The sequence below is a fragment of the Schistocerca nitens genome, chromosome 2 (assembly GCF_023898315.1).
Source record: "Schistocerca nitens isolate TAMUIC-IGC-003100 chromosome 2, iqSchNite1.1, whole genome shotgun sequence".
Lineage (NCBI taxonomy): Eukaryota > Metazoa > Arthropoda > Insecta > Orthoptera > Acrididae > Schistocerca > Schistocerca nitens.
Window position 1 is genome coordinate 590,925,189 of NC_064615.1, and position 27,077 is coordinate 590,952,265.

The window sequence follows — 27,077 nt, forward strand, 5'->3', positions numbered from 1 at the left end:
ATAGATGGGGCTGTCTTTGGATTCATTGTGGGGAGTACACACAGACATTCGTGCGAAGTACTATTGAACACGTTTTCTGAAACCTATCTTGAGCAGCTAGTGCAGCAGCCAACAAATGATGGAAATATCTTAGACCTGGTAGCTACCAATAGGCTTATCAACAACATCAATGTAGAAACAGGGATTAACAGTCATGGTGTCGTTATAGCAATTATGACTATGAAATTTAATAAAGGTTAGGGAACTGTTTCTTCTAGAAAGAGCAGATAAGAAGTTGTTAGCATCTCACAAAGACAGTGACTCCACTTAGTTCCAGAGGAATTAGGAGCAAAGTTTAAGCAAATTGTAAATAGTGGTCTGGAGAGTCATGAGTCAGAGGCTGTCGCACTCTCAGTTCCAAATAAAATGCACAAATGATGACAAGCAAAAGTTAGTAGAGATTTGTGCATCTGTGGAAAGATCTATGTGCAAAGCATACAACTACCACCATCATACCTTAGCAAAAGATCTGGTGGGGAATCTGAGAAAAGTCTGATCCTGTGTAAAATCACTAAGCAGGTCTAAGGCTTCCATCCAGTCCATTGTTAACCAGTCTGGTGTGGCTGTTGAAAATAGCAAAATGAAAGCTGAAGTTTTAAATTTTGCAGTTAAGAAATTGTTCATGTAGGAGAATCATTCAAACATACCATCATTTGAATATCAAACAGACTCCCGTATGGATGACATAGTAATAAGCATCCCTGGTGTAGAGAAACAACTGAAAGATTTGGAAGCAAATAAGTCACCAGGTCCATATGGAATCCTAATTCTATTTTACAGAATACTCTATGCCATTGGTCCCCCACTTAGCTCACATTTATCATGAAACTCTTGCCCAGTAAAAAGTCCCACGCAACTGAAAAAAAGTGCAGGTAATCCTGTATATGAGAAGGGTAAAAGAACAGACCTGCAAAATTACAGACCAATATCCCTAATCTTGGTTTACTGCAGGATCTGTGAACATATTCTCAGTTCGAATATAATAATTTTTTTTCAGACCTAGAAGCTTTTGTCCACAAGTCAGCATGGTTTTAGAACGCATTGCTCTTGTGAAACTCGACTTGCCCTCTTACATTTGACGTGGATCCCCGTTGCAGGCTGTTAACAAAGGTACAAGCATGTGGAATAGTCTCACAGGTATGTGAGTGGCTCAAAGACTTCTTATGTAATAGAACCCAGTATGTTGTCCTTGATGAGGAGTGGTCATCAGAGACAATAATATCATCAGGACTGCCCCAGGAAAATGTGATAGGACCGCTGTTGTTCTCTATATATAAATAATTTGACTGACAGGACAGGCAGCAAACTGTGATTGTTTACTGATGATGCTGTGTTGTGTGGTAAGGTGTCGAAGTTTAGTGACTGTAGGAGGATTCAAGATGACTCAGACAAAACTTCTGGTTGGTATGATGAATGGTAGCTAGCTGCAAATGTGGAAAAATGTAAGTTAATGTGGATGAGTAGGGAAAACAAACCTATAATGTCTGGTTACAGCATTAGTAGCGTCCTGTCATTTAAAATACCTGGGTGTAATGTTGCAAAGTGATATGAAATGGAATGAGCATGGTAGGGAAGGCAAATGGCTGACTTCGGTTTATTGGGAGAATTTTAGGAAAGTGTGATTCATCTGTAAAGGAGACTGCATATAGGCCATTGGTGTGACCTATTCTTGAGTACTGCTTGAGTATTTGGGATCCATAACAGGTCAGATTAAAAGAAGACATCAAAACAATTCAAAGGGAGGCTGCTAGATTTGTTACTGATAGGTTTTAACAACAACATGTAAGTGTTACAGAGATGCTTTGGGAAATCAAATGGAAATCCCTTGAGAGAAGGCGTTGTTCTTTTCAAGGAACACAATTGAGAAAATTTAGAGAATTGGCATTCAAGGCTGACTGCCAAACGATGCTACTGCCACCAGCATACATTGTGTCTAAAGGACCACAAAGATAAGATAAGAGAAATTAGGGCTCATATGGAGACAATAGTCATTTTTCCCTCACTCTGTTTGCGAGTGGAACAGGAAAGGTGATGATCAGTAATGGTACAGGGTACCCTCTGCCACACGCTGTATGGTAGCTTGTGGAGTATCTATGTAAATGTAGATCCTGATAAGGCAGTACATCTTCTTTTTGTGATTAGGTTTAACTTTTGGACACTAATGTAGATTTTCCTTTGATGGGATATTTTTTCCCCATATTTTTGACTACTCTTATGAAAAATTTTGAATTAATGGTCAGTTATTTAAACTTAATATCATCTGTTTCATTGCAACTGCCATCAAAGAGTTGAATATCATTTGTGTTACTGTGTTTATGTACTTCATGCCTAATGTTGGGAACAGTTGTGTTTTCTCTCTCTCTCTCTCTCTTTGCTGATCTTTCTAATAATTTGTTATCATCTTTGATCTTTCCTGTAATTGTAATGAAACAAAGAGTTTTGGCAAATGGTCTTAGTGAACTTCATTCATTACTAAGTCAACTTCATGATCTTGTAAAGGATTTATTGGAGTCAATATCCAAGAGATAATGGGCCAAAGAAAAACTTAGTGAAGTTTTGACCTCTGTAAAATAGTATTTGTTCAGAAACTGATACAACAAGATTACTAGTATCCACATGGAATTAATTATTGCCACTTTTACTCATAAGTTACCATCTTTCTCATATGTTCAGTGTGGTGGTATTGTATTTTTATTATGAAAAATTCAAGAGTTATTTGCTGAACTAGCTAGATGTGTCAAAGATGGCTTGAAAAGTTGGCTGATATGGCTAACTACAATGACTGAAAATTTACCTAAATATGAGCAACTGTGAGAAACAATTGCTGACACTGATGAAGATCCAAAAACCATGCCAAAAGTGCTATTAAAAATATGTTTAACTGTAAAATGACCTGTATATCCAAAACTTCATGGAGCAATGAGTCCTGAAGATGCATAGCAGAATTTTATATCAGCATTCAAAGATAAAAGTTTGTCTAGTTATACTGGGTTGCTACAGTGCTTGATGAATGTATCATTGGCTTTTGAGAAAAATACGGAAACATACATGTAAAATATTACATCACTTGCTCAACAAATTCAAAGCATGATGTTTTGGTAGCTGCGTTCTTGCTACATGGACTTCTGGCAGATATCGAATTCTTGATTATGGTGATTGAGCCTTTAGGTAAGTCAGTAGTTAACTTGAGAATCAATAATCATGGTGATGGCTGATACGTAGATCCCAGATGTAAGTGACACGTGATGAATAAAAGAAATTTGTTCAACAATTTTGAAATGACTACAAATACAAAAGTTGCAGTAGCAGATAACATCAATCTTGCAATTGCAGAGGTAAATGTTCATCTTGAAATTGCAGCTGTTGACTGAAATAAGATGATGACTATTAATGATGTTGCACATTTTCCAGGCCTTGAATACAATTTTCTGTCAGTTATTCAAACAAGATTACTTGGATTGTGTGTATTGTTGCTTACAACAAAAGTGTTGCAGTTTTCTCCAGAACACAAATAGAGACTCCAACTGAAGTAGGAGAAATGTGTTGATTGTGTGAAGTGTATCATCATGAAAATGTTATAGAAGTCAACAGTTACGAACTGTAGCTACATTATGCATGTATTGAAAGAAAACTGAATGAAATTAGAAGACAAATTCAAAGAACTTATCTTCATTAGATATTGTGAAGAGGCTAAAATGTAACATTAACTGATCCAAATTCACCAAAGAAGGTCCATGAAGCACAGGTCATCAAAAATTCAAAATGCAACTGTGAGAGCTTCATCACAAAGGGAAATGTGATTGATTGATAATGGTGTGGGCAGTGCCTGCCAGTGTCACTACATACCATCATTGATTCAGCAGGATCAACACAACCTGCAGAAGTTGATAGATATTCACTTTATCCTGAATTGGCATGAACTGACACTGCGCAGACAGAAATGGCAACATCAATAGGGACACTGATCAGTCAGATGCAGAACCTGTGCAATCAGAAACTAGAAAATCATCATGTCAAAGAAAACCGAACAGCAGATATTTTAATAATGAATTTGTTTGTTTTGCCAGTATTCCTGAGCCAAATTCATATAAAGAAACAATGAGTTGTGATGATTTCAAAAATGGAAGGAAGACTTAAATACATGTCATTACTAGAAAACAATATGTGGACTTAGAGAAATTTACCATCAGGCAGATAGGCAATCAGTTCAAAAGTGGTGTTCAAAGTTAAAGAAATTTTAGATGGTGAAACTGAATGTTATAAGTCTCATTTAATTGCAGAAGGTTATTCCCAGACTCCAGGGGTGAACTTTGATGAAACATTCTCAACTATTGTTCATCATTCTTTAGTTTATAACCTGTTAGTTTTAACAGCTGAATTTGATATTGACACTGAACAAATCATGTCCCTATGTGGTGAGCTTGATGAAATTTACATCTATCTACCTGAATACTATGTGCAGAAATGGAAGGAGACAGAAGTTAGCAAAATAAAGAAGGAAATTTATAGTCTAAAACAGACATCACACATTTGGTATCAGAAGGTGCAACATTTAGAAAAAATGAAGCTAAAGAACTTAGAATATTATCCATCCATTTATTACAGAATTGAGAAGCAAAATATACTCAATCTGGCTGTTTAGGCAGATGACTTGGTCATCTCCTTGAACAGAAATAATTGGCGGAAGAAAGAACTAAAGAAACAATTAATGAATCAATTTGAGACAAGAGGTCTTAGTGAACACGGTAAGTATCTTAGCATGAGAGTAAAAGGAGACAGAAAGAAAGGAATGATTTGCATTAATCATGGCAAATATGCTGTAAAAGTACTCAAGAAATTTGGCATGGAAGACTGCAGTCTGGTTGCATATCTTCTCAAACCTGGTTTGAAGCTATAGCTGTGTGAAGAAATAACTTACAGATGAGGAACAACTTGTGTTACACCACATTCTTTATTAGCAAGCTGCTGAGTCACTCCCACATTTGGCTTCAGGCACAAGGGCAGACATTTCATATGCTGTGGGTACTATAAGTGAGTTCAACTCTCAATTATAAAAAAAAAACTCACTGGGCAGCAGTCAAACAAATTATGTGATATATCAAAGGCACATTCAGTGTAGGACTAACTTTCTAAATAAGTGGACCAACCAAAATTTAAGGCTTCTATGATGGTGATTATACACCAGATCTCAGTCAACAATAGGCTACATTTTTAAGTTAACTAGGACAGCAATCTAATTAAGTTCAAAATGGCAACAAATGATATCCTATTAGCTACAGACAATGAATACAGTGCCCTATCAACAACAGTGAAAGAGGCAATGTACCTTTAGCATTTGCTGCACCAATTGTGAAAAACCAGTAGGTGCGTTCTGTGATAGTTGAAAAGCCATTAGTGAGGCACTGCTAAATCTGAGAGGTTATTATTGCAGGAAAGTTCAGAATCGCTTTGATCAGTAGCAACTAGCAGCAGACTGATTTTTTGACAAAGGCTCTCTCAAAGGTGGTTGAGGTCTTCAGTCCAAAGACTGATTCGGTACAGCTCTTTATGCTACTCTATCCTGTGCAAGCCTCTTCATCTCCAAGTAACTACTGCAACCTACATTCTTCTGAATCTGCTTAATGTATTCATCTCTTGTTCTCCTTCTATGATTTTTTACCCTGCATGTTTCCCACCAGTACTAAGTTGGTGATCCCTTGATGCCTCAGAATGCATCCTACCAACCAATCCCTTCTACTACTCAGGTTGTGCCACAAATTTCTCTTCCCTGCAGTTCTGTTCAGTACTTCCTCTTTAATTACATGATCTACCCACATAATCTTCAGCATTCTTCTGTAGCACCACATTTAAAAAGCTTCTATTCTCTTCTTGTCTGCACTGATATCATCCATGTTTCACTTCCATACAAGACTATACTCCATACAAATATTTTCAGAAAGGACTTCATGACACTCAAAGAATCTATACTCGATGTTAACAAATTTCTCTTCTTCAAGATTTCTCAAATATGAAGCATCAATAATGCTACCAAGCCAAAGGACTTTCAAAGTTCATGAAGTAACATCTTGAGAACTTGCGTGGGTGTTGGGAGCAACTATGTTTCTTTTTCTTTGCTGACACCTTGAAGTAGTTCATTGTTTTCATCTTTGATCTCTCTTGTAATTATTGTGGAATAAAGAGTTTTGATAATATTTGTTCCTGACAATATGGTATGTAGTTTCATTCATCGTTAGCCAGTAAGTCAACTTTATAATCTCTTAAATACTCTTTGTAGTCAATACCCAAGACATAATTAATGCTCCAAATTGTTGTTGCTGTGTTCTTGGAATTTTTTAATCTTTTGTGCATAGAATGTGGTTTTTGTCTTTATGATGATGTGAAGAAGAATTGTACAATAATGTTTGTACTGCACTTTTAAATCTTGATTATAGTTAGTCCTCTGTATTAAATAAAGTTTTCTCTACATAGAACTAGATACAGTAATAATATTTTTTAGAGAAGAATTAAATTTCTTGACTGCTTTGAGTCTTTGGTAAACTACTTCACATTTTTCATCTAAGGAAATTTCTCTGAGTAGTGTAAGAGTAAGCATTTACAATTCTGTGAAATTTTATATTTCACTTCTTAGTTATTCCTGATTGATGTGGATGCTTTATACCATGAAAGGCAGTTAAATTTAAAAGTAAATTATCAGTTGCTATTGGAATGTGTCCTATTTTTTTTTTTTTTTTTATTGTGAATGTTACTGAGAGTATCAAACCAAAGCCAGGCGTCAGTAACTCTAGGTGCCCTTGATCAGGACAGTCAGAGATGAAAGCAATATTGAAACCTTCACTTACATTCACTTTTATTTCTATTAAGTCTTATTAGTACCCTCTAGAATATCTTAATAAAGTTTAAAATATTTCCTGTTAGAGGCCTGTAGAGAGTCAGAACTGATATCTTGTATGCTAGCCAGTCTATTACTGAAGTACAACACTGAAACATTTTTTTCAATTCAGTTCACATAAAGCTCTGTGAACTAGAATGTTGTTATACTTGCTGTAAATATAGCCACACCCTATTCCTGCTATACTGCCTACAGCAATAGGATAATAACTTGCAACCATCTGGGTGCATCTTCCAACCAGCAGGCAGGATGAGGTCCACCTTAGTCATCTTTGCATAGGCCCTAGCCCTATGATGCATGGCTTCTTGCTCTAGTGAGAGGAGCCTCAAATGTGTGGTGCTTGTGGCATACAGATCACAGTGCACCACATTTTACGAGACTGTGATTTATTTTTGGACCAAAGGGTGGCACCTCATTTGCTGTCAGATTTGCCATCCATTTTAGTTGACAAACAAATGTTGTAGAGTTTTTAAATTTTTTGAATTGTCTGACTTGTTCCCTGAAATCTTAGGGTGCTGTTCCTAATGTGTTACAGGGTGGCTGGCTCATCTGTGTTTTTGGTAAGTGATCAGCCAGCCACATATTGCTGTGAATCTCTCTTTGTTTTCCTCTAGTCTTATTGTGTTTTTGCATGTCTCCCCTTTCGTGGTGCTGTTTTCCATGTTGTGAGTTGAGCACCCCTAACCCCTTAAAACACACACACACACACACACACACACACACACACACACACACACTAATTGCATCTGTTCAATGTCTGTGACTTCCAAACAATGTTATGTTATGCACAATACATCTGCAGAAATATCTTTAAATTTTTCAGTTTTCTGTAGTGATATGAGAAGCTTGTATTTAATAAGGTTCCTAAATTGTGATGGAAAACTCTAAATTTGTTATGATTGTTAGCCTTTGTGTTTGTCCGCTGATTGTTGCAGCTATAATCATTCTGCAGCTTCTTTCAGGAACATTTGCCTTGAGAAACATAACAAAAATATTGGAAGTCATAGGGATTGGACAGATAGTGCTTTGGTTACACTGAATGCTTCTGGAAGTTAGTTGTACAAGTAATCTCTTATTGGAGACATTTAGATGTACAACCTGCAAGATGCTGCGTAATCATGAGAGGGTCAACACATAAAACATGTGATGCCCCACTTTTTTCACATTAAGAGTCCAGACTGTTCTTGTCACCACCAATGATCTGTAGAACTGGTAAACAAGCTTAACAGTACTGCTGTAAGACTGACACTGAAGAACCTCTGGATGTTTTACCTCCTTGTAGTCAAGAATGAAATTATGGGGAGCATGTTTGTTTTAAATTGTTGATAATGTGTGTAGTAATATGGAATGTATGGTAGGTATTTCTAGATCAGGCCGTTATTTGTTATTTAAATTCAGATATTTTCTTCAGCCATAAAAGATATTAAATTTTCAAAAGAAAATGCATAATATATTGTACAGTTTGTATTTTTTATCTCTTTATAGTCCAGTCTCAGATATCGTGTAAAATTGTGTACAATTTTTAAGTTGTGATACAGTGACCCATTAGAAGTGAAATGTGTTATATTTGTGCAGCAAGCAGTGGGAGACCAGTGAACCACAATGGATGCTGGGTCAAGACTTTCAGGAATCAACAGTAGGTATTGTTGGTCTCGGAGGCATTGGCCAAGCCATAGCTAGAAGAGTTAAGGGATTTGATATTGCACGATTACTGTACACTGGGCATTCACCTAAACCTGAAGGTGAGAATTAATATAAGTAGCAAAATGTAAAATATAAAAAGCAATTACACAATCAAAATTACAGGAAATTGTGGCACCAAATGCATATAAATTATTATTTATAGTAAGTTAATATTAACTTATGAATAGCAGTTCAGCTAATTTGATTATCTATGTAGCTCAAAAGTACTCCTCATGATCTTGTGTGTTTTTATTTTTTTTTTTTTTATTTTACTGTGGAGACACCCCCCCCCCCCCCCACCCACCCACCCACACACCCACACACACATACATTAAAATTAATTAACAAAACTGTTGAAATTGGTTGCAGATCTAGTAACGATAGTTAAATTATGAGGTTTTGGGCTAATGCTATAACAGGGTGGGGAGAATATTTTAGCATGTACTGTCTTAAAATGTAATGAAATGCAAGCTTTTCTTCATCACTTCGGTCAGGAAAATGTGATGCTGGAATTCAGTTGATTGCTAAAAGAATTAGACACTTCTGATAACATCTGGTTTTGTTTTTCTTCTTTTTTTTAACAAAAGATCACTAATAATAGATGAAGTGGTTCACAGAAAGGTTGGCTGCATAGATGTATACCAGTACCTGGAAATTTATGTGTATACAGCTAAAGAAATGATGCTTGTAGATTTGACGGAGTTAGGCAATGGAATAGTGTCATCATAATTACTTACGATTGCAGCGCCATTGGCTGTCTTTTTTTCTTTGGTTATTTCTTTTCTAAGACTTACGTGTTGTGACTTGAATCTGTAACCAGAAATTATATTAACTCAACCTTTCAGGTTATGTAGGATGCATGATGATTTACTTTTGAAATGTGTAATCTCTGATACATGTTGGTTATGAAATTGTACACCATTACAGCCATTACAGGCCATCTGCAAGTTTCTTGGCTTGATTGCAATGTAACATGGCTGCCTCAACATTAAAATATTAATATTCAGCTGAAGCTGATGAGTTATGCTGGTAAGATTGTAGGAGAAGTAAAATATGGCAAAGTCATCAACAAGCAGCTAATTTTGAATTAGGCTTAATACTGTATAATAATTACTGTGAATGCTGCACCAATTAAAATACACCCTTGAGGCATGTCAGTCTCTTATTCGGTAATCACAGACAAGACACTGAGATGGGCAAGATGTTATGTGCATAACAAACTGTGAGAACCTTTAGAGTCTGGTAGTCAGTTTTATTCTATAATCCCTGTAACCTGCATAGTGTACAATGGCTAAGGACTTAAGATAGGAAGACTGTGAAGGTAAGTCTTTCCACTCCCGGGATTGGAATGACTCCTTACCGTCTCCCTTAAAACCCACATCCTCTCGTCTTTCCCTCTCCTTCCCTCTTTCCTGATTAAGCAACCTTAGGTTGCAAAAGCTTGAAATTTGTGTGTGTGTTTTTTTATTGTGTCTATCTACCAGCGCTTTCTCGTTTGGTAAGTCACAGCATCTTTGTTTTTTAATATATTTTTCCCACGTGGAATGTTTCTTTCTATTATATATATAAGCACACTTCATCTTCATGCACACATGACCGCCATCTCCAGCTGGTCCGAACTGCCTGCCAGAGATGCCAGTCTTGTGTGTGTGTGTGTGTGTGTGTGTGTGTGTGTGTGTGTGTGTGTGTCTACGACTTAACATGTCTTCTTTACGGTAAGTAGCAATCTATCTTTTCCTTACATTGTTGATACTTCAACTGATTATTCTACCAAATACTTTGATGCATTCCAGTTCAGACAGTCTCGCTACAGTCTTCAGTCAGTAGAAACTGATCAAATAGCATATCTGCTTCAGTACTCACTCATCAACCTGTAGCACTACCACAGAAAAGTAGGCACAAGTGCTTCATTTTTGGACTTGAGCGAATTGTATAAGTTACAGTTGCCAGAGCCAAATGTACTGTTTCTACATAAACCATGTTAGTGACAGCTGTCTGTTCAACAGTAGTTATTTCTATATTTGCTACTTGACAAAAATCCCAATGTAGAAATGACACTATAGAAATGGCAATGACAACAGACATGTACAGTCACAGGTAGAGAGAAAGGCTTCTTCTCATAGGCAGGACACAGAAACGAGAGGTAGGAGAACCCATGTACCTGTCCCAGTTAATTCTTAAGAAGTTTTTCTTTATTTATTTTTTTCAGTTAGTTTCTGTGTCCCTTGTTGTGCCTATGTCCTTGGTGGAGAATCATTTTGGCACCCCCCACCCCCTTTCTCCCTATGGTCCTACAGCCAAGTCAGTTTACATGTTAATCAAATAAGTGTCCCAAAAACAACAACACATTTTTAAAACAGTTGCCTGTGTTCCAAATATATAATTCATGTATATTTTAAACATGTAGGGTGATGAGCACAATCAAACCCGGCAAGTAACAAAAAAGAAAGAAAGAGGAAGATGGAGAGGGAGGAGGTGTAGAGAGAGAGAGAGAGAGAGAGAGAGAGAGGCCAATTACCAGTCAAAATTAAATTCCAGTTTTCTCAGCCAAGTGTCAACCATGATCAGTGAGCCTCAGTAAAAAGTTTAAAAGGGCAGACATCAGTAGCAGTGAAATGCAAACAAGTCATTGTGCACAAAACTCAACCAGATTTTAAAAGCTGGTTAACTGCCATTGATATTCATACGTGCAGATAAGAACACAGTACAGCCACTTATCGCCAGCATTTACCCCTCTGCTGCCAGTGAGGTTGTTGTGGGTGTAGATAATCAAAGCAAAATATGGTTTTGCTTTTGTCACTGCTCAGGATGGCGGAGAATCAGAAATTCATCATTGCACCTGAATGGAGGTGGAATCAAATCATTCAAATAATTAGTCACAGCTGTGGACACTAGCTCACTGAAGATCATGTATTTTGGAGTCACATAAATAATTCTAAAATAGATATGAATTGGTACAAGGCACTTCATATGTAGAAAAGACTCATTATATCTCGTGCCTGGTGTTGGGACAAATGATCGTATCAGTGAAAAGCAACAAATTGCAGATGGATAGTTTCATGGCAAAATAGGAGTAAGCCACAGAAGACAACATTCAGTATCCACAACTTCATGTTCATTAACTGTTTGAAAGACAAATAAATTAAATGAGACTTAACTTTTATAAATTCAGTAGTGTGTTGAGACAGATTCAACACTTTTTAATCGAGTATTGCTATTGGAGACATTTTAAGCTTGAGCACAAATAGCAAATCCAGGACTGAAATGTTGGAATTATGCAATTGTATTCCTGCCCTCTCACACCCCCCCTCCCCCTCCCACAAACAACCACACAAGTCCTGGGAAAATCAACACATTGGGAAAACAATTTGCATAAGGCAATGATCACAGTAAAGCTGAAATGAAGGCCCCGAAGTGTTCACATACTTCAGTGTGCTTATATTATTGTATTGTCTTTGCATTCTGCTGCCACACAAACAGTGAAAGCACAACACCTCAAAAATTATTCACTGCATAGGAATACCATTTATGGTTACATTTTGGACAATACCATCCCCCTTACAAGTGATAAATCTGGAGTCAATCCTTTTTTGTGTCAATATAGCAAGGACTGTTCTGGCAGAATGTAAATAGTTTAGGAGTAAAGACGACCCAGTTACCAAATAGTTGAAGGCTTGAGTTGTAGACAGGCACACACACAAAACACAGTAATACTTCCTTTCACAAGCTAGAGTACACACACACACACACACACACACACACACTCTCTCTCTCTCTCTCTCTCTCTCTCTCTCTCTCTCGCTGTACGACTGTACGCCCAGCTGTCAAAATGTGTAAGTGTACAGGTGTGTGTGTGTGTGTGTGTGTGTGTGAGTGTGTGTGTGTGTGTGAGAGAGAGAGAGAGAGAGAGAGAGAGAGAGAGAGAGAGAGAGATTCAAATGCTTCTGGTTTTCTGTATCAGGTTGATAATGCTCTTATCCACAAATGATGATGCACTCCACTGTACAGTGTAGAAAGTCAAGTGTATTTGCTGTGCTGTCCTGAACCCCATTAACAGTTTTTGGGATGAAGTAGACTACTAAATGAATTTGCTTGAAAAACTGGCAACACCCCTTCATTAGAGGAAATAAATTCCACATTCATTGCATCATTATGCTTGGTGTTGGGAAAACCAATCTTGGAGATTACATGCTGAAACAGTAGCCAAAAGGATCTCATCCATACTATTAATTACATAGTTAGTGCCTGTGGAATGAACAGTACTGCCTATGCAGAAATCTTTAGCTAAGTATAAGGATATGAAACTCATAGTATTACTTTACAAGTAGTTTCGAAACAGTTCTTTGTACAGTGACACTGAAGCATGACTGCAATCTTATACTCATTTTAAAATTTAGCATACTGTAAGTACTTTGTTACTTGACACTGACATTTTTCATTTCTTTACAGGGGAAGCATTAAATGCAGAGTTTGTATCTCTTGATGAATTACTTAAACAGAGTGATTTTGTCTTTTTGGCTTGTTCTCTGAACAGTGAAACTGTAAATCTTATAAATAAAGAGGCATTAGGAAAAATGAAATCAAACGCAATTCTAGTGAATGTTAGTCGTGGAGGTATGTTTAATTTGATTATTTTTAGTATGTTTCAGTATTAATATAAAATTTTACAGTGCTCATCTCATATACTTCCAGTAACAATGATTTTCTTCCATCTCTACCACCAGTGATGCCTGTATTATAAATAACCTAATTGCTGGCTTGATAGTACTCTACCACTTTTATCAAAGTTTCTGAAGAATTAATGCTATGTGCTTTGTCAAAAGGGAGCGCTTTTCAGTACTTGTAGTGATTCTGGATGTTTAGAACTACCACTGATTATGCCAGAATGTAAAGCAATGAAATCTATGTTCCACAAGACAAGTACCAGCCAAAAAAGCACACATGTATTTCCATACAATTCTATCCTGTTATGTGAGCCAGTTCCTTTATTTTAGTATTGCAGTTTTATTTTTATTTTGCACTATTCTGTTCTTGGTGTCCCTGTTCTTGGTTATCAGTTCAGTCCAACCCATTCATTTTTGTATAACAACAAATTTTAAATGTTATTTTAGGCGTTATTGACCAAGAAGCTTTGATTGAAGCCCTTGAAAGTCGCAAGATATGGGGGGCAGGGCTCGATGTTATGACTCCAGAACCACTGCCTAGTGACCACCGCCTTTTGTCTATCCCCAACTGTGGTAAGCAGCACAGCTATTTTAGCATATTAAAATAAAACATAATTATTGTTAAACAGTGTATTTATGTTTGGATGAAAAAATACAACATAATTCCCATTGTACAACCAAGATTTTCTTGACATGCTTTACAAATAAAGTGTTTCTAAACCTTTAATGCCATGAAAGAATTCCTATATATGATTTTTTAATAGTGAGGCAAAATAATTTTGGCTCAGGATATTCACAATATTCTCATTAAATACATTTGTGATGTAATCTGTCAGGTTGCTTTCAATTGGGCTCCAATTTCATTCATATCAATTGCTGAGGGACACTGGTGTGCTGTTCGTCAAGCAATGATAATTCATACAAATATATTTCAAGGCATTTAATGGATAGACAAGTGAGGAAGAAAGCAATAATTACTTCATTGCAAAGAAGGCCATTTACTAGATGGGGTTTGTGCTAATAGTTTACTGAACAAAGCACATGCCCATAGCATCTGTGAATAACAGCAGGATTGCCACACATTCCAGAAATAAGGGAATTTCAAACAAGTCGGGGAAATCACGGAAATAACAGGGGAATTGGGGGGGGGGGGGGGGGAACACTGAAAAAAATTTCATTTTTGTCTGAGTAGATGAGATGGTACCTCAGTGGTATCATGCATCGTTGCTGGCTGGGTGCAGCTGAGTACATGCACTGCTTCCGTACTCCCTCATTCTTACTGCTTCTTCCCTTTCGGTCACTTCCCTCAGCTTGCCGTCTGTGCCGTCACCATTTCTTGCCACTAGCCTAGCAGCTGCCAGTGTGAGGCAGGGAGGTGTGAGGAATGATTTGTTTGGATCTGATTCTAACAAGGGAACCTCCCCATCGCACCCCCCACAGATTTAGTTATAAGTTGGCACAGTGGATAGGCCTTGAAAAACTGAACACAGATCAATCGAGAAAACAGGAAGAAGTTATATGGAACTATGAAAAAATTAAGCAAAATATACAAACTGAGTAGTCCATGAGAAGATAGGCAACATCAAGGGTGATGTGAGCCCAGGAGCGCCGTGGCCCCGTGGTTAGCGTGAGCAGCTGCGGAACGAGAGGTCCTTTGTTCAAGCCTTCCGTCGAGCGAAAAGTTTTATTTTTTTATTTTCAGACAATTATTATCTGTCCGTCCGTCCGTCCGTCCGTCCGATGCGACCAATTTTTTGGGAGTGATTATCACATCGACAAGAAAACCTAAATCGGGCAAGGTAGAAGAATTTTTTACCCATTCGCCAAGTGTACAAGTTAGGTGGGTCAACAACATATTCCTGTCATGTGACGCACACGCCGTCACCAGTGTCGTATAGAATATATCAGACGTGTTTTCCTGTGGAGGAATCGGTTGACCTATGACTTTTCGATCAAATATTTTCGGTTCCCGTTGGCGAGGCACGTCCTTTCGTCTACTAATCGCACGGTTTTGCGGTGCAGTCGCAAAACACACACACTAAACTTATTACAGTGAACAGAGACGTCAATGAACGAACGGACAGATCATAACTTTGCGAAAATAAAGAAAGTAAAATTTTCACTTGAGGGAAGAATTGAACCAAGGACCTCTCGTTCCGCAGCTGTTCACGCTAACCACGTGACCACGGCACTCCTGATCTAATATTATCGCTGTATTCGTTATGTTGCACATGGACTACTCAGTTTATATATTTTGCTTTTTTTTCATAGTTCCACACAACTTCTTCCTGTTTTCTCGATTGATCTGTGATAAGTTTTTCAAGGCCTATCCACTGTGCCAACTTATAACTAAATCTGAGGTGGGTGCGGTGGGGAGGTTCCCTTGTAAGAGACTGTAGGTGGCAGTCATGTGTGCATGAGCTATGTGTGTGTGTGTGTGTGTGTGTGTGTGTGTGTGTTCTTATTTTCTGACAAAAGCTATGGCTGAAAATTTAGTTATGAGAGTGAGATTGTCTTTTCAAAGTGTCTGTCTGTGGCTCAGAAATCATCGTTATGGTGAGTTGCTGCCTATCCTCACTATTATTGAGTCTCAGAGTATTTGAACAAGTTATCTGTTGCATGGATTGATCACTGTGGTCTCATTCCATCAACATGCTGCCTGTGGCTCATGAATATCTGCCCACATGAGTGGATTTCCGCAACGGGCCAAAACTGCTGGCCATTTCTGTGGGTATCTGTAACGGATCGGGCTTGCCGATCTGAAGCCATTCGGTTCCCACTAATGTGCAGGCCCTGCCCATTGGATCTAGTCTCACTGCTCTTCCTGCAAGCTGGGTCTGTTTGTGTGTGTGTGATGTAATGCAGTAGATTTTCATGGTTTGTCCATGGACCCAGGACTGTGGTGCTCCTCAGCAGGCCAGAGGCCATGACCGACGGATTTCAGGAATTGCAACTGTCTCATTACAAGTACGTTGTACAGTGTGTGGTTTTATAGACATTTTATTGATTCTAGTACATTCTGGTGATTCAAAAGTAGTTTATATGTTAGACAGTATGGATGATAATAAGAAGAAGAAAATTGAGAGTCACTGGCGGTTTGTATGCTATGTACTCTTATATTCCTCGAAAGGAAAATCGCACAATACCTGTAAAATAATAGATGCAACACACTGGGTAATGACCGACAGTAATGAACATAAAAAAACCAATATTTTATTGGTGGTCACGACAGGAAGTGCAAAATGGCTAAGCAGGGATGGCTAGAGGACAAATGTAAGGATGTAGAAGCTTATCTCACTAGGGGTAAGATAGATACTGCCTACAGGAAAATTAAAGAGACCTTTGGAGATAAGAGAACCACTTGTATGAACATCAAGAGCTCAGATGGAAACCCAGTTCTAAGCAAAGAAGGGAAAGCAGAAAGGTGGAAGGAGTATATAGAGGGTCTATACAAGAGCGATGTACTTGAGGACAATATTATGGAAATGGAAGAGGATGTAGATGAAGATGAAATGGGAGATACGATACTGCGTGAAGAGTTTGACAGAGCACTGAAAGACTTGAGTTGAAACAAGGACCCTGGAGTAGACAACATTCCATTGGAACTACTGACGGCCTTGGGAGAGCCAGTCCTGACAAAACTCTACCATCTGGTGAGCAAGATGTATGAAACAGGCGAAATACCCTCAGACTTCAAGAAGAATATCATAATTCCAATCCCAAAGAAAGCAGGTGTTGACAGATGTGAGAATTACCGAACAATCAATTTAATAAGCCACAGCTGCAAAATACTAACACGAATTCTTTACAGACGAATGGAAAAACTAGTAGAAGCCGACCGCGGGGAAGATCAGTTTGGATTCCGTAGAAATACTGGAACACGTGAGGCAATACTGACCTTACGACTTATCTTAGAAGAAAGATTAAGGAAAGGCAAACCTACGTTTCTAGCATTTGTAAACTTAGAGAAAGCTTTTGACAATGTTGACTGGAATACTCTCTTTCAAATTCTGAAGGTGGCAGGGGTAAAATACAGGGAGAGAAAGGCTATTTACAATTTGTACAGAAACCAGATGGCAGTTATAAGAGTCGAGGGACATGAAAGGGAAGCAGTGGTTGGGAAGGGAGTAAGACAGGGTTGTAGCCTCTCCCCGATGTTATTCAATCTGTATATTGAGCAAGCAGTAAAGGAAACAAAAGAAAAATTCGGAGTAGGTATTAAAATCCATGGAGAAGAAATAAAAACTTTGAGGTTCGCCAATGACATTGTAATTCTGTCAGAGACAGCAACGGACTTGGAAGAGCAGTTGAACGGAATGGATGGTGTCTTGAAAGGAGGATATAAGATGAACATCAACAAAAGCAAAACGAGGATAATGGAATGTAGTCAAATTAAGTCGGGTGACGTTGAGGGTATTAGATTAGGAAATGAGACACTTAAAGTAGTAAAGGAGTTTTGCTATTTGGGGAGCAAAATAACTGATGATGGTCAAAGTAGAGAGGATATAAAATGTAGACTGGCAATGGCAAGGAAAGCGTTTCTGAAGAAGAGAAATTTGTTAACATCGAGTATAGATTTAAATGTCAGGAAGTCGTTTCTGAAAGTATTTGTATGGAGTGTATCCATGTATGGAAGTGAAACATGGACGATAAATAGTTTAGACAAGAAGAGAATAGAAGCTTTTGAAATGTGGTGCTACAGAAGAATGCTGAAGATTAGATGGGTAGATCACATAACTAATGAGGAGGTACTGAATAGGATTGGGGAGAAGAGGAGTTTGTGGCACAACTTGACCAGAAGAAGGGATCGGTTGGTAGGACATGTTCTGAGGCATCAAGGGATCACCAATTTAGTATTGGAGGGCAGTGTGGAGGGTAAAAATCGTAGAGGGAGACCAAGAGATGAATACACTAAGCAGATTCAGAAGGATGTAGGCTGCAGTAGGTACTGGGAGATGAAGAAGCTTGCACAGGATAGAGCAGCATGGAGAGCTGCATCAAACCAGTCTCAGGACTGAAGACCACAACAACAACAACCCACAGTGTTGGTTTACACAGTTGTTCCCTGCCTTATACACCTCTTTCAAGAGGCCTACTTTTTTTCTGAGATTATTTCTGAAATCATTGAAGGTATTTTAAAACGGTCTTGCAACTCCAAGGAAATGCATATTTTTGTCACCAAATGTGTTGTGTTTTATTGAAATAAAATAACATCAGTGGTCTTACTGAAACACACATACCATTTGGTTTGCTTTCTCCATATAAAAACAGTTCATTACAAAAGATGTTGATGTTAGAACTTAAGATTTTTGCTCACATCAGGAAGTGCCACCTGCTTGCAAGGTGGTTTTTTAAGATATTTCCTTGTTTGCACTATTGTTTCTTGTACCATGGCTGCAAAGACAGATTGTCAACTTACATCTTAACTTACCCTTGAGATCTCAAAATTTGTCAGGGAAAAATGCTAAAACTTGTCTGGAACTCGGGGAAAAATCGGGGAATTTCACTTGGGGAAACTTGTGGCAACCCTGAACAATTACAGGTGAAAGGATGATGTACACTGAGTGATGCATGACAATTGCTACTCATTTGGTAGGAAGGTACAGGTTGACTTCTGGATATTGTGAAGATATAAATTCATCAGAAAAATAATACTACAAAAAGCAAGATTAAAAATGAAGTAAATACGATCAAATTTGGCATCAAAATGCTCATTACTGCAAAGAGAGGGGGGGAGGTGGGGAGGACAAGAAGAATATTGTAAAGGGGAAGTGCCAAGTACCAGGTAAAAGGTTAAAGGGAAGGCCAAAGAAATGGTACCTAGAGTGAAATTAGACTGAAGAAAAAAGATGAAAGTGGGTGATACCATGATAGAAAATTGTACATGAAGAAATGGTGAATGGTTATGCACAAAAATCAGGCAACTGACATTCTCCTCATTGCTCTTTCATATCAGTGTTGACTATAACATGGCACAACATTACACCCTTATAGAAGTTGAAGGTGTTGTGAAATTCAGAGGTGATAGAGTAGACATAAGGTATGTCTTATCTTAAAAGTCTAGTTACTGGTTATAATGCATCTGTTTTTTCACAGATTTTACAGTTGTGCTTTTTTTATCAGTGCCATAACTATAAAGACAAATGTGGTTAAATGTGTAAAATGCACAAAAAGTATAGATACAGTGTCAGCTGCAGTCATACTTACTTTCGCCCACTTTCTTTCCATTCACTTTGTCACTCTTTATGTAAAAACTATTTATTTGTAATTGTTGGGATGGCAAACAGAAAGCTCAAATAAGTACTCATGGAAATACAACTGGTTAAGCACTTACACATTACCTATTGAAATTGGTGTATCATATACACTGCACGCTAGAGGGTCCTCTCAGTGGAGCAGGAAGAAAGAAGCTTTTCTTCATTGAATTATGTCCTATTCATGATCAGTTGATGAGGGCTTTATCTAGCCTTTTTAGTGAAGAGGAGATGTGGCATGGTTAAATAATTGATATAACCAGCTACAGTTAATTCTCTGGCACTTAAAACCACTCTCTTTAATAGTGTGGCATGCATTTTTCCTCACAACTCAAAAGGCTGTGTGGTTTTCTAAAGTTAATCCACATTTGAACCTTTGCAGATACATATGTCTGATACTGATTGCTGAGGGACAATCCTCATTTGTCCAAGTAAGGGTTTGCCTTTGTGTTCGGCCTGAAGGCTGTGGAATGGATGCTGCAGCAGTTTCAGGACACTTTCCACAGTGTTCAAATGCAGTTATTTGGCTGTGTGGGTGAGCATCCAATTTAATGGCTTAATCTGCTAGTTGAATTCGTATTGCACAAAACAAATTGCCACCAACAAGGATACCCACAACACCTGGAGGACATATCAACAGATCCCTGGTAAAGAAAGACCTCTTACCAGTCTTTAAAGTACCATTAAATACTCTTCCTCATGTTCACAAGACATGTAGCTCCCTACAACATTTGACTCATAACCTTTTGGCCCTGGGGCAGCCAGTGGCAGAACCCCAGAACACTATTCGTACATTGAAATCACTACTAAGGAGGAATTGGTGATGGAGTTCTGTAATTACAGTTAGATCCTCATCATCTAATGTGTTATTTAGAAGAACTAACAATTAGAAATTTCCCTGTATTTAAATGTTATTTAGAAGCTGAATACAGTGATGCACATGTACCCTGAACTACAGAAAGAGTTTTGTGTCAATTAGAGACATTATGGAAATAATTAAAGAGAAATTAAGATACGCTATGTGATCAAAAGTATCTGGACACCTGGCTGAAAATGACTTAAAGGTTTGTGGCGCCCTCCGTCGGTAATGCTGGAATTCAATATGGTGTTGGCCCACCCTTAGCCTTGATGACAGCTTCCACTCTCACAGGCATATGTTCAATCAGGTGCTGGAAGGTTTCTTGGGGAATGGCAGCTCATTCTTCATGGAGTGCTACACTGAGGAGAGGTATTGATGTTGGTCAGTGAGGCCTGGCATGAAGTCAGTGTTCCAAAACATGCCAAAGGTGTTCTGTAGGATTCAGGTCAGGACTCTGTGCAGGCCAGTCCATTACAGGGATATTATTGTCGAGTAACCACTCTGCCATTATGAACTGGTGCTCGATTGTGTTGAAAGATGCAGTTGCCATTTCCGAACTGCTCTTCAACAGTGGGAAGCAAGAAGGTGCTTAAAACATCAGTGTAGGCCTGTGTTGTGATAGTGCCATGCAAAACAACAAGGGGTGCAAGCCCCCTCCATGAAAAGCACGACCACATCGTAACACTACCAATCCGGATTTTACTGTTGGCACTACATGTGCTGACAGATGACGTTCACAGGGCATTTGCCATACTCACACCCTGCCATTGGATTGCCACGTTTGTACCGTGATTCATCACTCCACACAACCGGTTTCCACTGTTCCATTGTCCAATGTTTACACTTCTTACACCAAGCGAGGCATATTTTGGCATTTATCGGCGTATTGTGTGGCTTATGAGCAACCGCTCGACCATGAGATCCAAGTGTTCTTACCTCCTGCCTAATTTCCATAGTACCTTCAGTAGATCCTGACGCAGTTTGGAATTCTTGTGCGATGGTCTGGATAGATGTCAGCCTATTACATGTTACATCCCTTTTCAACTGTCGGCGGTCTCTGACAGCCAACAGGTGAGGTTAGCCTGTACGCCTTTGTGCTGTATGTGTCCCTTCACGTTTCCACTTCGCCATCACATCAGAAACAGTGGACCCAGGGACGTTTAGGAGTGTAAAAATCTCATTTACAGACATGTGTTACAGACATGTGACACAAGTGACACCCAATCACCTGACCATGTTTGAAGTCCACGAGTTCCACGGAGTGCCCCATTCTGCTCTCTCATGATGTCTAATGACTACTGAGGTCACTGATATGGAGTACCTGGCAGTAGGTGAAAGCACATTGCACCTAATACGAAAAATGTATGTTTGTGGGGCTGTCCGGATACTTTTGATCACATAGTGTAAGTGGTCATCAGAAGTAACTTTATGTGCCTGCCTGTCACTCGTTGCCTCCTCTATGTGGAGAGTAGCAATCTCTCCTTTTCATATTGTCATGTGTATAATCTGCCCCAGCACACCATTATAACTAAAGCATTCTCGGAGATGATGGTTATAGAATACTGGCGATGCTAACAGACTGGGGACCCTGGGTTTTCTAACTCCAGGAGGCATAGGTGGCTTATCAGATGTCATGGAAGTGGTTAGCATAAACTGATTCCATAACCCAGGCTGTTACTTCTGAAACTTTTTCAATACCGAGGGATGAAATTTTGTCAAAATTATCCTCTTTCCTCTTGGCAACAATTAACGCTTTAATCACCTACACCGACAAGCTACTGCTGCTCCTAATCCTACACCCCATGGGTTATTTCTGCTGCTCCTGGCACGGGTGCAAGATCAATTTACCACCCCCAGCCAAAGAACTTTCCTATTCAATCCAAGGTAGTGCTACATGTGAAAGAAACCACAGTGCAATTTGTAGCCGCGCAGTCTAGGGCGTCTTATCACGGTTTGCAAGCATGACTTATTGAGCTGATGGTTCAGTAATATCCACACCTGTCAGCACTCAACTTCTTTGCAACTGGAATCATTGTAATCTTCTTGAAATCTGAGAGTATTTCATCAGTCTCATGTACTTTGCATACCAGTTGGAATAGTTTTCCCATAGCAGGTCTCTAAACGATTTTAACAATTCTGAGGGAATGTCATCTGCTCCAGATGTGTTGTTTTTACTGAATTCTTTCAATGCACTGGTATTATCGCATATCCCATCTCATAGTAATCTAATTCCTCTTCCTTAACAATGTCTCCAAGTTTCTCTCCTTTGTATAGCCGTTCTGTATATTCCTTCAACATTCCAATCTACCCTTCCCTCTTTCCTGATGAAGCAACCATTGGTTGCGAAAGCCAGAATTTTGTGTGTCTATCGACCTGCCAGCGCTTTCGTATGGTAAGTCACATCATCTTTGTTTTTAGATATATTTTTTCCTGTTTGTGTGTCTATCGACCTGCCAGCACTTTCGTTCGGTAAGTCACATCATCTTTGTATCGTGAAAGCACTAATTTTGAATATCATGCTCATCAAAAAGCAATTGATAGGGTTAGCCCAACTCTAAAGTGTAGTGTAACAATCAGCTGTCAGATATCCATGTCAATTACTGCAGAAGAATTCCAGCCCAGATACACAAGCCAGTGACATACTGATTATAACAATGAGCAAGACCTACTATTCAAGGTTGTGTAGATGCTCAGTGCCATGACTAATGAAACGAAGTATGCAGTGGTACTTAGAGGTGTAAACATTGTTATACAAGCAGTGGAGGTGGTTTTGTAGAGGTAAGTGTGTGTGTGTGTGTGTGTGTGTGTGTGTGTGTGTGTGTGTGTGTGTGTGTGTGTGAGAGAGAGAGAGAGAGAGAGAAGAGAGAGAGAGAGAGAGAGAGAGAAAAGAGAGAGAGAGAGAGAGAAATAACTTATTGTCCTGGTTTGATTTCGGATAATTAGTTTTGGCTAATGGCATAATGATTGCAGGTGTTTTTGTAAACACTTCAGATAGTAGCAAGCAGTTGGACTAAGACCACACTATGAAATGAATGGCATTTGAAGCCGATTATATAATTTTGAGGTGTGTCATTGATCTAAAACCCCAACAGCAACTATTCACCAAGTTTCAGGAAAATTTCCACTTGACTATCAGAAGTAGTACTAGTGGCTGTCACATGAGAAATGAACAGAATTTTCAGAGACCTTGAGCCACATAGTGCATTTACTGACAGCCACCAACATGAAAGATTATTGCAGCTTCTTTCATAAGCAAGAACTCTTAACACAGTGTAGAACATTAACTTTATGATCATAGCAAATAAAGGTAACTTTTTGAATTTTAGGTCAAACAAATAAAAATTCAATTTCATCTCACAGTTACAATAGTGATTAAAATGTCTTTTGATAATTTATGATTTGTCTAATAGTTATATTTTTATGTGTGGCTGTTTCTAGATTTTTTAGAAAATTGGAAATGAAATTTAACTTTCCTTTTCCCAGTACTGCTACCACACCTGGGCAGTGCAACACTGAAGACACGGACAAACATGGCACTTCTTACAGTAAAAAATATTTTTGCTGCCTTGGATGGGGAACCTCTGCCTTCTTCTATCTAATCCAGTTGTCATGCAACTATTGCTAAATTGACAGTTGAGTTTAGAAGCACATGATACAGGAGGTATTCAAATGAAATGAAATAAACATGGTAAATGGCACTAAAATGTCTGTTTGTACATCTCTGAAAATAATGTGATTAAAATTAAGATTTCCCTTGTCAATTTATCATTCATGGACCATACTCAATTGTATTTTTGATCTCCTGTTTCTGGAAAAGTTCATAAAAACAAAATTTAATGTGAAATATGAAATATGGATTGGATTCATTTTGAAACCCTAAATGGCCTCCTAAAACTTAACTTTGAGTGAAACTATATAAATATTTACAGATTTCAGTTTTCAGGCTTTTGTAAGAAAATTTTATTTAATAAAATTGCAGCCAAATAGCCATATACAGTTACTTTGCTTAACATTTTACATTTACATTTTTGCATATTCATTTATCGATTTCACTCTTTTACTGCACAGTTCTATGTGATATCGTTCACAGGCTTCGTTACACAGTTCACATACACATGTTGCGGTTGGGTCGTGATAAGTTTTGTTTTTGCAGATTAGATGATGAAAGCCGTGAATAGAAAGTCTAGTTACGACATGTCGCTGTTCAAAGTTTGGTGCTGTCCATGAGCGGTTCGTCATTGCTTCGGTGCCATAAAACTCCGGCCATATTTTTTCTCGTTTGTCCTCCATGATCTTCAGTTGCTTTCTGGAAGCCCTGGTGTGTGGCATCATATATCGAAGTCTGATGTCTTCAATTAGGAATGTCTCTCTCGCTAGCAGGTACACTAGTCTAGATCTTGTTGTCTTTGAGAGACCTAGTGCTCTTTTTAGATGTCGATTTTACCTTTTCTAGTGTTTCCAGATTTTTTTCTGTCAGGTGGTCCCATATAACCTCCATCCCATAGGCCAGGATTGGTAAGATTTTTGTGTTGAATAATTTCATGGCTGATTCTAGACTGAGTAGGCGGATGTTTTTGATGTCCTGTATTGCTATTATTGCTTGGGCTGCGTGTTCTGTTGTATGTTTTGTGAAGCATTTGGCTGTTGGTTGCAATGTCACTCCTAGGTATTTGGTTGCAATGTCACTCCTAGGTATTTTTTGTCCTCTGATACTGATTTCCGCATTCTTGGGTGTTTTGCCTCCTTTTCTGAAAATTACCATTTCTGTCTTTGTTATGTTTATGTGTAGTTTGTGTTCACTGCACCATCTGTCTATTTTCTCAATGATTCTCTGCAGCTTCTGTATATCTGTTGATCCTACGGCTATGTCGTCAGCGTATGCATATACATACACATCTTCTTCATTTTCTCCAATTCGGAGTACTTCTTCAGTGGCAAGAATGTACAGCAAAGGGCTCATTGGGTCACCCTGTAAGACTCCATTTGATTGCAGAATGGGGTTCGAAAAAGAGAGGTTGTCTGATATTGTAATTAAGTTGTATTCGAGGATTGACTTGACTATTCTTGCCCATACGCTATCTTCTCCCATTGTGTTTTCCAGTTTTCGGACTATGAGCTCTCTTTCCAATAGGTCAAAGGCTTTGGTAAAGTCTATGAACACTGTGTAGAACATTTGTTTCTTTTGTAGCGCATCATGGATGTTGTTTAGAAGAAGCCCGACTGCCGTAAGTGTTGATCTTCCAGATCTGAAACCCATTTGTCGTTCTGGGAGATGACTGTCCACAGAGGCTTGGATTTTTTGTGTTATTATCTTTGAAAACGTCTTGAATTGAGTATTTTCCAGTGCTATACCTCTGTACTTGTTTGGGTCCATTGGGTCTCCTCTACCTTTGTAGAGAACTTTTAATGTCGAGTGTCTCCATTGTGTCGGAATTCTTCCAAGTTCCAGGCATTTGTTAAACAGTTTGGTCCATATGTGTTGGAGGGCCTCTTTTGCATCTTTTATATGTTCATTATATATATTATCAGGTCCTGCTGCTTTCTTGTTCTTCAGTGCTTTTATTACTTCTTTCACGTCATCTTCATTTAGGGGTTCCCATGTATTGTCTTTTTCCTTAGTTTGATGTTGTTTCTCTTTCTTTGGGGGTGTTTTGAGTCCTCGTTTGTTCAGTATCTTACTGAAGTGGTCTTCCCATTCCTTCAGATCTATATTTGGTGTATGAGCCATTTTTCTTGGTCTTACTGCTATGTATGGGTCTTTCTCTGCTTCATCCGCTTCTCTTTTTGCCTCTCTTTCTATGTATTCTTTTTTCTTCTCTTCTATTAGTTTTTTGTAGATTCTTCTCTCTTCTGCGTACAGTTTGTGTGCTTCCTCGTCATGCTGGTTTCTTAGTCTGTGGAGGGTTCTTAGAACAGTGTTCCTTTTGCTGTAGCATTCAGCATCGAACCATCTTTTGGCCGTCCTTGTTTTGGGGATTGTTTGTATCACTGAATTTTTTAGGAAGTCCTCTATTTGGTCTGTTGCTTTTTCAAGGTCTCCTTCCTCTATGAAAGTTTCTATTTGCGTTAATTGTTCTTGCTGGTTTGTTAATTTTTCTATATCAATTTTTCTTTGTGTGATTTGGTGGGTCTTTCTTGCTGGCGGTGACGTGACGATATTTATTTTTATCTTCATTGGAATGTGCTTTCGTATAGGAGTAATGGAGTCATGCCATATTGGTTGAATACTTCCTTCTATGCCTCCTCTTGTTAATGCGATATCAATGGTGCTCTTCCCATTGTGGCATATGTATGTAGGTATCTGTCTATCGTTAAGTAGGGTGAAACCATCTTCTTCTAGGGTTTCAACGACTAGTTTTGTTTTATAGTTTTCTGTGTCTATTCTGCAGTTGAGATCGCCTGCAATAATGATGGGTTTGCTGTTGCATTGTTTGATGAGTGTGACTATTTCGTCAATTATTTCTACAGCATTTGTGAGCGGTTTAAAATAGGCTGCAATTATATTTATGTTTGCCGCTTCTATTAGCATACTATTTTCTTGTTTTATGATTTTTTTGGTGGGCGTCATCCAGGGTTTCAGTAGGATAGATATTCCTCCCATGGGTCGTCCTCTTTCTCCCTTCTTTGCCATTAGGTGATAATTATAGAAATCTTTATGTTGCCAGCTGTCTATCAGGAAGGTTTCTGTT

General features: G+C 38.5%; 1 protein-coding gene across 2 annotated transcripts in view; it reads left to right on the forward strand.

Moving 5' to 3' along the window:
• Window positions 1-24,239, forward strand: part of LOC126236650 (glyoxylate reductase/hydroxypyruvate reductase-like) — an 82,000-nt gene extending 57,761 nt beyond the window's left edge. Inside the window, exons 4-8 of one of the 2 annotated variants that reach the window (XM_049946112.1) lie at window positions 8,504-8,670; window positions 13,061-13,225; window positions 13,723-13,848; window positions 23,872-24,001; window positions 24,032-24,239. In XM_049946112.1, coding sequence (XP_049802069.1) covers window positions 8,504-8,670; window positions 13,061-13,225; window positions 13,723-13,848; window positions 23,872-23,987 — 574 coding nt within the window. In that variant the 3' untranslated portion in view covers window positions 23,988-24,001; window positions 24,032-24,239. Of the gene's footprint in view, window positions 1-8,503; window positions 8,671-13,060; window positions 13,226-13,722; window positions 13,849-23,871 lie in introns of both variants that reach the window. The other variant, XM_049946111.1, reaches the window with a different exon arrangement.
• Window positions 24,240-27,077: the final 2,838 nt, after the last annotated feature.